The sequence below is a fragment of the Podarcis muralis genome, chromosome 4, assembly GCF_964188315.1.
Source record: "Podarcis muralis chromosome 4, rPodMur119.hap1.1, whole genome shotgun sequence".
Lineage (NCBI taxonomy): Eukaryota > Metazoa > Chordata > Lepidosauria > Squamata > Lacertidae > Podarcis > Podarcis muralis.
The window spans coordinates 38,308,481-38,322,881 of record NC_135658.1 but is presented as its reverse complement, the minus strand read 5'-3'; the positions used below and the strand labels follow the sequence as shown (position 1 = coordinate 38,322,881).

Below are 14,401 nucleotides of genomic sequence, written 5' to 3'. Positions count from 1 at the left end.
TTCAAATGCCCAGAAGATGCTGTGCGAGAGAAAGGCTTTTCATAAAGATCCACATCCAGCCTGCAGACGTTTGATTAAGAGTAGTACAAATAAAAGACACACACAGCACTCGAGCCATCAAATGGAGCCACCTGCAAAGCAAATGACTTGCCCTCAAAGGAGACAGCATCCTTGTCAGGAAGAAAAATGTTCCCTTTCAGCGGAGAAGGAGGAGGAGGAGGATCATGATATATCAGAGGTACAGGCATATGGCAGCATGTGTTGAAAACAATCAGTGGGCCTCACAATATTCGATGTGCTTCATAATTCTTATTCTCCCTTGAATGATTCATTTCCCCCTATTAATTTGTTGCTTAAATGAACAGGCACATCCACATGGGGTAAAATTGGACTGGGGTGGTTTTTTTTTTAATGCAGTCAAGAGTCACAGAAAGAATAGAACAGAATATAGAGATTAGAGAACAGGTTTGCAACTTCAGAGAAAAGAGGAGGCAGGGCATTAGGAGGGGGTTGTTTGGGAATCTGATCAAGGCATTGGGCTAGTTGACATATACACACATTCATGTCTAGGTTACTGTGACCATCCAGTGGTCAGTTGTGTGTGTGAATGGCCATGCCGTGTCAAACAGTGCCACGAGTCCTCTCCCATCCTTCATGTGCCGTGCTTTTCAGTGGCATCAGTTCACACATTCAGCTTCCAGTCATCAGGTGTACATTAATCAGGTGTAGAGAAATCAGGCGGTGCATCTGCATGTGTGAACCAGCTCTTTTTTCTTTTTACTAGTGCATTCAGACTATTTCCCAGATATTTGTGCAACATTATTATTATTATAATTATTATCATCATTACATTAATGGGCAGGTAGCTTGATTCTGTGTCAGAGGTCACATTCCGCTTGCAGCCATCTAGCTACCGTGGCAATAGACTCCATCACAGTCATTGTTAATCATGGCGCTCCAGCACTGTTTAAATTAGTAAGCTATCTTGGGAAAGGCGGGTTCTTTTATTTATGTAGCAAACACTTATGTCGTCGTCGTTGAGCTCTAATTAATTGCCCTAATTGTTCTCATTCTAATGCAGGTGTCACCTATTGAAACAGAAGATGAAAAGACATGTAATGAAAAGCTTGAGTTCACCAAAACTGAAGCGGATAGCAAGCAAGAAATCATTTGCGTAAGAGCCCATTGGTTACTTCCTTTTGCAAATCAGACTGGATTCTGAGGTTTAGGCTACACGTGGAGGAAGTTGCATGCTTTCAGAACCAGATCTCCTTCAGTCACGTACAGTGGTACCTCGGGTTAAGTACTTAATTCATTCTGGAGGTCCATACTTAACCTGAAACTGTTCTTAACCTGAAGCACCACTTTAGCTAATGGGGCCTCCTGCTGCTGCCACACCGCCGGAGCACGATTTCTGTTCTCATCCTGAAGCAAAGTTCTTAACCTGAAGCACTATTTCTGGGTTCACAGAGTCTGTAACCTGAAGCGTATGTAACCTGAAGCGTATGTAACCCAAGGTACCACGGTATAAAGAGGATAGAAGAGGTATCCACAGTGCTCTGCCCTTCTTCTGCCATGCCTTGCCTCTCACAGTCTGGTTCCAATATCAAAAGCTGGGCTGGCCTGAGAGAAAAGTGTTGGAGGGAGCAGGGGGAACTTTTGCTCTTGATTGGGGCACACCTAGGGTTAAAGAAACAACTTGGTTACATGTAGCTTGAGGCAGGCTTACTTTGAAATCCACATTACCTGCATCTCTTAGGTGATGGCTGCTTCTAAAACATATATATTGAACAGGTGGCAAGAGTGAAACATTTCCTTTAAAAAAAATGCCCTTGCCTGTTTTTCTGATACTGGCACCAAAAAGCAATTTTCATTGCAGAAAACGTAGCATAGATGGCAACTGTATTACTTAAAAGTCTCTAATACTCAGCTGGCTGCTTTGAGCACTCTAAGCCTCTCCTTTGAAATACTCCTTGCTTTAATTACTTGTGGCTCATCTGCTCAACTGTTTGGTTCGTCTAGAAATATGTACTACTTCCTCTGACAAAGAAATAAGCAGTCGACAAACTGTATTATGCAGGTATAATTAGCACACATTTAAAAGAGTTCGCTATCCTGAGTTAATTATGTTCCTGCCACTTATTGTAAATAGCAGGTGGTCGACCCAAAACAAAAAGAATGCCAGCAAGTGAGATTACACTTAACATATGTCAAGTCTTATGTTTACAATTACTTTGGGAGGCTGCGGTGCTGGCAAGTAGCATAATGAGAAACATCAGAAAACTAAGGCAATGGCTTCCGGAAAACAAAACAATGCAAAACAAACATCTTTAAATTACTTAAGATTATTTATGCCATTGAGGGCCCTATAAAGGGCAGTAACAAAAGGTTGAAACCACTTTTGCTGGGCTCCCCAAAGAGAGAACTTGAAATGTAGATATGATGGAAAATCTTTTGTTGACGTTTGTACATGATGTGACTCAGGAAATATTATTTGATGTTTAAGTGAAGAGCTCTCCCTACAAGAATAATTATTAATCAATCCATATCAAATTAGGGGTGTATGTATAGGGGTATTAGGGGAGGGGTAGTACCTCTGGTGGGGGACACGTTGTTCTCCCTCTGAGGTAGCTGGTCCACCTTTGGTCCCCACCATGCAATCAGCTCTCACCTGTGGCTCCCAGAAGCTGTCGTCATGTGACAGAGGCCACATGCCAGGAAAAGGCTTTGATTGGTCGGCTAAACCCAGCAAGGGTAGCCGATGGGTCTTAAGCCCTCACTGAATTAGAGACTTCCTCTGCATGTGAAGACAGGCTCCAGTGGATTGAGTGGACAAGACCCATGGTGGGTCAAATGGTCAAGAAAGTGGTTTCTGCACATGCTGCAGAGGGAAATAAGGAGAAGATGGAGTTCATCAACCTAGGAAGGTAGGAGAACTCTGATCCTAAACCTCTGCTGCCTTGCAGGATATCTTTGGGAGAAGAAAAGGCTAAGGGGTACACCCTAGTCAAGTCTGGAGTCCCCAAGATGGTTGGGTGGCGCTTTGTACATCTCCTTCCAACAACTCCTGCAGTCAAGCTGGTGCCAAACATATGCTCTGCTTTCCTTTGGACCACATCAGCGAGGCTGAGAGGGGGCAGGTCTTGTCATTTGGGCAGCTCAGGACCTCCATACACAGTCTTGTGGAGTAAGCTTTGCTCCTGGTCAAACTGCAGTTGCTTTAGCAACTGATATTGCATCGCAGGAAAAGATCCTGAAAGTTACTGGGTGGGGTGTAGACAGATGGAAGTTAGCTAGGAACAATGTACTGAACACCACAACAAGAATTATTTTAAGCAGGTGGAAATGTGCAGAATAATCTTTTTTCTTGTAATTATTGTGTTGGGCTGATCTAGCAGCCTCTTCCTATGTTGTTATAGTCAGATGCAAGTGAAGTTGTACTGCAGAGTCAGTAAGGTACTGGTTAAAAAGGAGACAGAGATTACTACAAGTTTAGCTACCAAGTTGAAATTAAAATTCCAATGGGGTTCCCAGTGCCAAAGATCCATGTATTTCTAAATATTTTGAGAAAAGACCTCTTCATAATCAAAATGTTACATTGCAGATTATACTATCTGACAGTGACACCGAAGTTACGCCAGAAGATGAAGACGTTATTTTCCTGTACAAAGGTAAAATCAGTCATATTTTTGTCAGTGGGATATCTATTTTCATGTTTCTAAAATGTGTCATAGCCAGTATCTCCACTTACGTACATAATGCTTTAAAGGTGAATTAAAGACAGTGCTGTGCTTGAGGACTCATAACCACAGATGATAAGGGAATAGCATCATGGTTGCTGCCATTGGTATGTGGCCAAGGTTAGAAGAGGTATTTGTGTTTGTGGTGCCAGGAACAGTGAAAAGATCTTTGACGCAGGCTGAAAATGTCACTGGTTTTGTGTCTGCAGAGTCACCTAGAGATTTCTGCACTACACCAGTGTTACACCAATGTGCCCTTATTGTTGGCAGTCAGTTGTTCAGAATGTGCTTGCAAGGACTGCAAAATTGTATTACATGACTTCTAGAAAAATCCAATCATGTTTGTCAGACTTGACCTACATGTTCATTTCTAGCCGGATTTGAAATTACTGGAAACCCAACTCATGAACCAACTCGAATGAACTGCAGCCCCATTAACATTTAGCCAAGCACATTTCGGGAACCTCACTGCAGCTTGCATGGGGTCCCCGCATCCAGACTTGCTCATTCAGTTAAAGCTAACTTGTGTGCTATTTCTTCTGATATTTTTAATTCACTTAGAAGAAAAACAGGAAGTGTGTGATGAAAAGGAAGGCAGTGCATTCAGCCCAAATAATTGTTTTGATTTTGAGAAAAAACATTTGCCACCAGCGGACTTGGAAAGGTGAGTGTACCAGGATCCTCACTGGATAAGGTTTTGAGTTCTAATTTATTTACAGTGTATACATCACAATAAAGGTAAAGGGTAAAGGGACCATTAGGTCCAGTCGTGACCAACTCTGGGGCTGCGGCGCTCATCTCGCTTTATTGGCCGAGGGAGCCGGCGTACAGCTTCCAGGTCATGTGGCCAGCATGACTAAGCCGCTTCTGGCGAACCAGAGCAGTGCACAGAAATGACGTTTACCTTCCCACCGGAGCGGTACCTATTTAGCTACTTGCACTTTGACATGCTTTCAAACTGCTAGGTTGGCAGGAGCAGGGACCGAGCAATGGGAGCTCACTCCGTCGCGGGGATTCGAACCGCTGACCTTCCGATTGGCAAGCCCTAGGCTCTGTGGTTTAACCCACAGCGCCACCCGTGTCCCTATACATCACAATAGGGAATAGAAATAATGTAAATATGAGTAGACATGAAAAGAGCCAAGATAGCTTAAGCCCTGCTGTAGAAAGAGACTTAGGACTCAGCTATACAGCTGCAAATAAAACGTTTTAAGTGTGTTTTAAGTGCAATATGCAATGTGACACTAGATGGTGAGGGTGAGCGTTATAGAAAATTCAATGTATTTTTTAAAATGCTTTTTTAAAAAAGCATTTTCAGAACGGTTTTTATATGCGTGTAGATTCCACCTTAAACACTGTGAATAGGGTGGGGTGGGAGCTGGAACACAGTGGGTGCCAGAGAGCCCAGAAGTTCACAGTTTCAATACTGTTGTCTTTGGGTAGGGTTGGGGAAAACTCCTGCCAGAAATCTGGGAGAGATACTGCCAATGGTAGATAGGCCAATAGTTTGACTAATAATAATAATTTTATTACAGTGGTACCTCGGGTTACATACGCTTCAGGTTACAGACTCCACTAACCCAGAAATAGTACCTCGGGTTAAGAACTTTGCTTCAGGATGAGAACTGAAATCATGTAGTGGTGCTGCAGTGGCAGCAGGATGCCCCATTAGCTAAAGTGGTGCTTCAGGTTAAGAACAGTTTCAGGTTAAGAACGGACCTCCGGAATAAATTAAGTACTTAACCCAAGGTACCACTGTATTTAGACCCAGCCAGTCTTGAAATAAGGCAGACAACATTCCTGTTGACTAGATTCATCCATCTAGACAATCTAGTATTGTCTACTCTAAATGGCAGCATCTCTCCACGTTCTCAACCAAAACTATCTGATCCTATTTAACTGAAATGGCATGCCAGGAATTCAGTATGCAAAGCCTGTGTTCTACCCCACAGCTATGGTTCTTTCCCTGTTTGGGAGGAGGGGTATGGTCCTTGAACTGATCTTTGTGGTATGTCTGTTCAGTGACTCCATGGAGACTTCAGAAGACGACAGCAAAGAGCAAGCTCTTGTTGCTGAGCAGGAGTCTAATGATGCAGTTTCGCACACATGTGGGGATCCCCAGAGCATTTCTGAAAACAAAATGGTAGAAACCTTGACAGCTTGCATCAAGTAAGTATTCCTAAAGGTACAGTCTTGCAGCCAAATGTAATGTCCTTGTATCCTAACAAGGACCTTTTGGAGGCCTAATTTCATGCTAAATATGAATCAAGATGGCAACTGAGTGATCGGCCTATTGGACTGTGAAATACTTAATGAATATACACTGCTATGTGGAATTGACATTGAAATGGTCCTCCAGGGACCAGTTTAAGGCATAGATTATATGATCAACAAGAACTACAGCTTATATGGATTCTTAAAAATATTTTTAATAACTTTGTTAAGGCTTTCAGCATTACTATTTTTTGCAGACAAGTAATTCCATCAAGATCCTTACTTTTTTTTAAAAAAATACTCAGTTGATAATAATCTAGCATTCTGGCTAAACACTGAACCCAATTTTTGAAAGTGTGCATTTGCACTCAAGGCCAAATTACAAATTATATGAAATACTCTCAGAAATGTGGTTAGGTCCTCTTTTTTAACAAAGCACAGCTATGGGGGGGGGGGGTAGTCAAGATCATGGAACAATTGCAGTTTCGCTACTTTTCCGTGCATCGTTTTCTATCCAAACCCCTCATTTCAGGAGCAAATGGCAGCTTCTGCTATGCTTGGTGAGAAAACAGTATGGGAGGAAAATGTTAAAAATTCCCCACACATTGGAGTCAGCCTTTTTAACCTATGATGGAAGGATCTGTTTTGGTATGTTGCAATTGTTGTCTTTTCCAGAGAGATCCTGCTATACTTTTTACCCAAATGCAATCTTACAAGAGAACATCTTTCTTCTATGACCCCTGAAGACATTTTATCTATGTTCAAGGTGAGTGGACATTTGAATTATATAAAAATTGTGGGAATGTGCTGGAACTATTTGTACTTAGTCTAAAGAGAACAAAGGCGCTTAACCACTCAGATTTCAGGTATGCGGCGCAAGTTGTTCCGAGTATGTTGTTTAGGGGCTATAATGTTGGAGTTGCTCTCTCATTTGTTCAGCTTCAGGGCACTTGCTCCGATTTTGCATTTTCTTCAGCATTTGGAACTTCTGTTTCTTAATTCCAACTTGGAAAACAGGATGTGATGTTGATAAGAAGATGAGGAAGCCAAGGAAGGAGCCAAGTGGGGGCAAGCCAACAGTGTTGGGCTCCCACACCCACCCACTTTCCACGCAGAACATCCAGTTCTGCTGCCCCAGTCAATCATTTCCTGATGGGGCAGTGTGGGAAAGAGCACTGGATGTCTCAAGCTGGATGAAATTCTGCTTTGAGGCACAAGTTTCACGCTACTTCTTTGCATCTTACCGTACAAGATTTCCACCCTTCTTGCCATTTTCTAAGTCTAAGCATTTTGTTTCCTTTATGCCAATAGCTGAACAGGGATTCTGAGCGGAGTAAGGCTGTGCCTGTGGACATAATTCAGGTAAAAGCTATTTAATACGACCAATTCATATTCTCTGAAATGATTTTCTATTGGATCAGTCATAGGCATGTGAGATTTATGAAGAGAAATGCAACGCATGGGAGGCTGGCATCTTCAATGAATGTCTAAAAAGAACAGTCTTTGTTGCATACAATTAACAAACAAACAAAAACCCTTGCAGTTTAATTTGTGTTAAGGGTTTTTTTCCTTGTTCACTTAAGTTCTAAATTGCCAGGAAGTGATAGCTGTTGAGGGTTATGCCCTTAACAGGTGTGTTAGTTAGGCAATGTTGATATGGTATGGTCTCTTATCCGGCGGTTAATTCCGGTTTCACCACCAATTTGGAATCTGGGTGGCTGAGGGGTGCACCTATCTGCCTGTTCCCTGGAATAGATGCATGGAGACGATGCAACTGAAGCTACCAGTCCACAGTACAACTACCCTACTGCCAACCATCTACACAAAATGATTACCTGTGGTGTAAACAGAAAAAAGTCTCTTGCAATCCTTTTGGAATTGCCCCCTTTCCTCTTCCGACCAAGCCTATTCAGCACCATCCTCCATCTTTGGCCATGTGCTTTTTTTAAAGACCATAAATAATGTACCTCTATGCTTGTATAAGAGGGACGCGGGTGGCGCTGTGGGTTAAACCACAGAGCCTAGGACTTGCCGATCAGAAGGTTGGCAGTTCGAATCCCCGCGACGGAGTGAGCTCCCGTTGCTCGGTCCCTGCTCCTGCCAACCTAGCAGTTCGAAAGCACATCAAAGTGCAAGTAGATAAATAGGTACCGCTCCGGCAGGAAGGTAAACGGCGTTTCCGTGTGCTGCTCTGGTTCGCCAGAAGCGGCTTAGTCATGCTGGCCACATGACCTGGAAGCTGTATGCTGGCTCCCTCGGCCAATAAAGCGAGATGAGCACCACAACCCCAGAGTCGGTCACGACTGGACCTAATGGTCAGGGGTGCCATTACCTTTACCTTTATGCTTGTATAAAGTGCCACTCAGCCACCACTAAGCAACTCCCCCTGCATTTCCATGTGCTTATAATTTCAAAAGCAGAGCTCTCATCCCAAGGGGATGGCAGAGCTATTGACAAATGAATGACTCTCTCACCGCCCTGGGCAGCATTCTGAGACCAGGGTGGACGATACATTTACCACATGGGGCTTCTTTTTGATTAGTTGAGCGAACAAATTGTATATAAGAGTGTAAGAGGGGAAATTGCTTTTAAAGTCCGCACTAAAATTTCAAGGGTATCAATATTTGTTACAGTATTTTTCACAATATGATGAACAACTTTTTGAAAAACTCCTGTCTATAAAGCAGCATGGGCTTCTAGCCAAACATGCTGCCGAAAAAAAGATTAGTCTGTGCGGGACGCAAATAAAAGCGACAGAAGAACGAATTAAGCATCTGCAGGAGAAAGTAGCACAATTTCTACTGCGCATCCATCCAGTAAGTGCTGACAGTTATTCCAGTGCTTGATTTGATTAACTGGTTTTGCTACATTTGAGAAAATAGGATGCATTCTAATATTTCTAACATGGCCACAATATGGATAGAGAAATGCTATAGGTCACTTGTGGTGGTAGAAGATTTTCTGTAAGAGCCACCACTTCATTAAGTGTGCCAGTCACAAGATTCAACTTGAATCTATATCTGTATCTTTGAAAAGCAGCCATGCTTGCTACCTTGCCAGTTCAACGCATTGTTGGGGACCAAATTAGATCCATTAGAAACAAAGCTCCCTCCCCCTTTCATTCACTATAACAGGGAATCTAAAAATAGCTACTCCCCCCCCCTTCCTTCTCACAGAAATTTGCAAGCATAGCAGACCTTCTGGAGTGGATTAATGTTGCCAATTGGTGGACAGACCCATGTGAAAAACAAATGTGGTTTTTAATTGATCCTCCGAGCCACTGCAATTGCAGTACCCTAGGAAAACGATTCACCACAGCTAGAAGCTTGTCAAGATGAAAGATATCTGCCCCCGTCCCAGCAGCACATGGTGTGGCTGGGCTGTACCACATGCCTGACGCACTGTCAGTAGCACCAGTTTAGCTCCGTTTGCACCTTGCTGCTGCTGCCCCCTCTCCCAGAATCCATAGCTTTGGCCTTTGGCAGTTGAGGGAGAGAGAGGAGAGAGAGAGAGAGAGAGAGAGGGAGGGAGGGAGGGAGGGAGGGAGAACAACCCTGTTATTGTGGTTATAATTGGTTTTAAACAGTTTCCAATTTTGTATTTTAAATTGTTCTCACCAGTGCTGTTTTTCTAGCAAAAGAGGTGCTGGAACTCACCATGAACGCCTCCCTTGTCCTCTTATAATGGAAAGGGTGCCCACCTGAGAGGTGCCGGAACTGAGTTTAGTTGTGTTGCAGCTGAATAAAAGCCCTGGTTGTCACCCACCCTGGGACATTATGGCGAAGGGCAGGTGATAAAAATCAAATTAACGCTAATAATTCTCCATAATTTTCTTCCAGTCCTCCTCTAATCATTAGTGTTAGAAACTAGAACACTAACTAGTTAACTGATTTCACCCTTTGTCCATTTGTCTTGTTTATAATCATTTTATCTTCCTGAGAAGATAATCTTGTTGGAAATGAGATTATGTGGTTATATTTACAGAAATTTTATAAAGCTGTGATGCTGAGACCCAAGCCGCAAGTTACACTAAAACACAAGTTCATGGGGGGCATGTGAAATGGTCATTGACTGTAGCCCAATAGCCCTGCCAAGGAAGAAACAAAGATTACTTATCACTGAGGGATGGCCCTTTCCCCAACTACCATTTACTCCCTCCAAATCATCTCTCCCCCCCCCCCATAGCTTATCTCCCATGCACCTTCTAATTTGTCTTTTCCATTACTTACAATTGCCTGTGTTGTGTAGTTTGGGCCTAAGGAGCTGACTGACTGCTTATTCTGGTTAGCTTTCCGTGGAGCCTATTAATGTTATAATCACGTCTCTCTTTGCTGCATTCTGTTTCAGCATCTTCAAATAGATAACCAGGAAGACCTTGACAGCATCCTAGAAAAGGCTCTGAAGGAAGACAGACGTGAGAGCAAGGGTCCCTGTGAACAGTTAACACCACAAAATTAAGCTGAACTTTCTTTGTTCCATGAAGAAATTGCAAAGGGTCTTAGCACTTGATAATGTATGGCCAAAAATATAAATAGATAGCAAACAAGCCACACAGGACACAATCTTCCTTGAAACCTTAAATATTACAGCAGAGCTTGCAGAGGAAATGATATGGATGGTGTCATCCTAAGTACGTTTTGTTCTTTGCCTACCATATTTTGGTGGTGTTGCATCCAGCCCTGCTTGCACTGCTGCTGTGTAGAACACGCCACACAAATGTGTGGACATGGTTCAGCCAAATGGGTCCTTGTGAATATTATGTAGTGGTGGGGGGAGAACACCCTGAAACATTTGTTGTTGCTTTAAAAGTGATTTCTGTTTGTTTGGAAATAATAACCTCACTAAACGTAATATGTTAACTTCTATCAATGTAAATAGTGGGCATTTTTTGGGTTTGTTCCCCCCCCCCCAACAGGGATTAAAGCTTTTCGTTTCAACGTATTCATGATACAAATCACCTTGCATAATAAAGGAAGATAATTTGCAGTTTGCTCAACTTGCCAAGTGTTACAGATTGAAGTTAATTGATGTGTATTTATACAACTTGAAACATTTAATCCATGGGGATTAGTTTGAGTGCTTTCCTCCTGCAATAACAGATGCAGATTTGGATGTTAACCTAATATATATATATATATATTTATTGCAAGCAAAATGATTGTTAGGATGAGGTCCTTTTGGATGCTGCACCCGATTCACCATGCTCTCGTGCCAAGCATTGAAGTTATGTAATTTTGAAGTTGCAGGGCAGGTGTGCATGAATCAGTACAGATGCACCAAGACCAGGAGTTGCAGCAAATACTTCCCTGCCATGCTGGGCACATTCTGATGCATTCAGAATGCTAATGACGAACATACTGGTGCTTTCTTAGATGCATTATGCCTCTGAATGCCAGTGGCTGGGAATCACAAACAGGAAGAGGGCTGATGTGCTGAGCTTCTGTATTTTGGCATCCCATGGGCACCTGGTTGGCCATCATGTGAACAAGACTCTGGGCTAGATGCGCCATTGGCATCTCTAGTGGTGTTTGTGTATGTGTATGTACCTACACAAAAACACACACCAAGAAAAGACACACATTGAGTATAAATTGAAAGTCATCAAAATGCCAGTGTCTAGTGATAACATCCAGTCATCTTGCAACTCAGATCTCATTCTCAATGACATCAAACCAGAATTGCTCCTGCTGTCTATTTCACCTGCTCTCTGCCATAGTATTTGAGGCTATTCATCTGTTTTTAATCTCTTTTATAGGCTTACAGTCTGTTTAAACCGCATGGCTCATGCTACAGGCATGAAGTTTACCAAAGGATCCTGAGGTCACAGTCTCAGAAAGGCACCTTCCCTTTTTTAAACTCATAACCTATATTTCCCAGTGGTGAACTATAAGAGGGATGCTTTGATGCCTAATTCTGAGGAGACAATTTTGCCTGTATCCCCATTTTAAAACTTAACCCCACTTAGGGAAATATAAGAAAGAATTACATACATTTTCTATCACAGGTTGATGGTGTCACCAGAACAAAAACAACTGACATTAATGTATACCATAGAGACTTAAAGTAAACCATTTGGGGCACCCAAATTCCATGTGTGCCTCTATCTTAGAGAATGAGAAACGTTGCTTCAAGTTTTGTATTTTATCACTTTTTAATCTATCCATTATTTAAGTATGTTGATCTGGCCTTTTCTGCCAAAGGCACTTGAGGACAGTTGGCAGTGGACCATTTATGATTTAATGCCTGCCCCCACCCCACCAGTCATATAAACAGCAGAACAGTCCAGTATCAAAATAGCAAAAAGAAAAACCTAATACAGCAGTTGGAGAGCAATTCCGTTCACACTCAGAGAACTCCAAACAGCTGCTGAAACAGCACCACCTTTGCTTGGTATTGGAAAACCAACATAAAGTAAGGGGAGAGAGAGAGAGAGAGAATAAACTTATTCTAAGAGGAATTCTGAACCCTTAGTGCCACTGTTGAAAATGTGTGGGTCATCTCCCACCTTCAAATAGTGAGGACACCTGAAGCCACTGTGATCTTAGAGGCAGGGAACTTTCCTATAGCAGGAGTCTTTTATATATGCATCTTTAGTGGGGAAGTATGACTTTTAAAGTACATTATGTACTTAACTTCACAGTAATGTGATGACAAGGAGAATGTAACCCGGGTAACGATGCACTCTTGTTATTCTGCTTTGCCTTGTCCTCATGATAACAATCTAAACCAGAGGTGGGGAACCCTTGGCCTCCCAGATGTTGCTGAGACATCTCCCATCAGCTTGGCCATGCTGGCTGTAGCTGATGGGAGTTGTCCAATAACATCTGGACAGGCCAAAGGTTTCCCACTCGTGATCTAAACGGTAAAGGCAAAACACATAAGGAACAACTTTCAGATGGGTGCCATATACATTCATGGACTCGATTCCATTTGTTCATGAAATCTTATGCCATAATAAGTAGGTTAGTCTTTTAAGAGGCTGCAAAACGGTTGTTTTTTTACACATCAGAGAGGAGAGGAGAGGAAAATACAATAAAGGGAATGAAGTCTGAACTGGGGAAAGCCAGAATAAACAGCTGTCAATTGGCATAATAGCATGTCCTAAACATGGACGTTTGATACTGCCCTTGTCACCGAAGAAGCAAGTCAGTGTGAGCAAGTTGCTCCCCTGCCAAGTTCATGCAATTAAACAACAAGGTCTCATAGCTGTTTTAAGAAAGGGCTCCTCCCGATAACCTGTTGATTCAACATTCATCCCGATTTGCTTGTACAAAGATTACAGCATGGTTGGATTATGTCCAGTCTTTGTTGAGCATTTGTTCCGATTTGTTCACCAGGCAGTGATGTGACCATGAGCATTCATCCTTTTTTGCATCCCGTACGCATGAGGTATTTACAGCTTTTCCCGTTAATCATTTGTTTATCGCACAATGCATTTCCCAGTTACCTTCCAAACATGCAAAAAATTCCTGGGAAGTGGGACAACACAGCTCTTTAACCCACATCAAATGCACAAACCTAGAGCTCCAGTCTGAATTTGAATCACTTTTGCAAATTAATGCCAGTCTGGAGGTATCCAAAAGAGGTCAGTTTAGTTAATTTTGTACATTTATATACTGCTCTTCAGCCAAATAGTTCACAGAGTTTGGTTGGTTGGTTTCCAACAAGATAATATAATAACAATGAAAGCGGTGTGATTAAACATAAAAAGTAATAAGGCTTACAATATTATTATTATTTTTTAAAAAGACCACAGTAAAATTCAGAACGTTAAAGACTAGGAGAACAGAAAAGTAATTGTGCCACCAAAGAGATAGCAAAGTCCTGGAAGAGACCCTCTAAGGCAGCCAACCTGTGGGTCCCCAGATGTTGTTGGACTACAACTCCCATCATCCCTGAGCTCTGGCCTTGCTAGCTAGGGGTGATGGGAGTTGTAGTTCAATAACATCTGGGGACTCACAGGTTCAGAAAGGCTGCTCTAAGGTAAGAATACCCTACTAAGAAAACTTTCCCCCCAATTGCCACTTATATCAAAGCCTGGTAGAAACAGAGCTTTGGAAGGTGCATCAAAGGTCCTACCCCTATCAATGCAGGATACTTAAAACGCAACAACGCAGCAACATCTGCACACACACCGAAGACTGCTGGGATCACTGTACAATGCACCGTACAAATAAATACACAGAGACATTGTACTGCTTTATTCTGGTTGAGGAGATACTGCCACCCACTGAGAAAACCTTTCTGTATTTAAACTGGGTACTGAAGGTAATCTGTCTAGGAAGTTATATATACATAGCCTATTTCTGCAGTAAGCTGTAAAGAGGTTTACGGTAGCTCGTTCCTTATATGACATGTTGGTGTTTGAATGGTAGCTATAAGCAAAGCAATTGCTACTGGGCAGTGAAATCACTTGGATGAAAATATACTAAAAAAATCAAACGAGG

The 14,401-nt window shown here is 42.4% G+C and overlaps 1 protein-coding gene across 8 annotated transcripts in view; it reads left to right on the top strand.

Annotated features, from left to right (window-relative positions):
• The window catches only part of MORC1 (MORC family CW-type zinc finger 1), a 52,806-nt gene extending 41,853 nt beyond the window's left edge, over positions 1–10,953 (top strand). For 5 of the 8 annotated variants that reach the window (XM_077927212.1, XM_077927213.1, XM_028726728.2 and 2 more), the window contains 9 exons: positions 14–238; positions 1,082–1,174; positions 3,605–3,671; positions 4,302–4,404; positions 5,763–5,909; positions 6,630–6,720; positions 7,266–7,316; positions 8,588–8,770; positions 10,302–10,953. In XM_077927212.1, coding sequence (XP_077783338.1) covers positions 14–238; positions 1,082–1,174; positions 3,605–3,671; positions 4,302–4,404; positions 5,763–5,909; positions 6,630–6,720; positions 7,266–7,316; positions 8,588–8,770; positions 10,302–10,412 — 1,071 coding nt within the window. In that variant the 3' untranslated portion in view covers positions 10,413–10,953. The other 3 variants (XM_028726729.2, XR_013392554.1, XM_077927214.1) reach the window with 3 other exon arrangements.
• Positions 10,954–14,401: the final 3,448 nt, after the last annotated feature.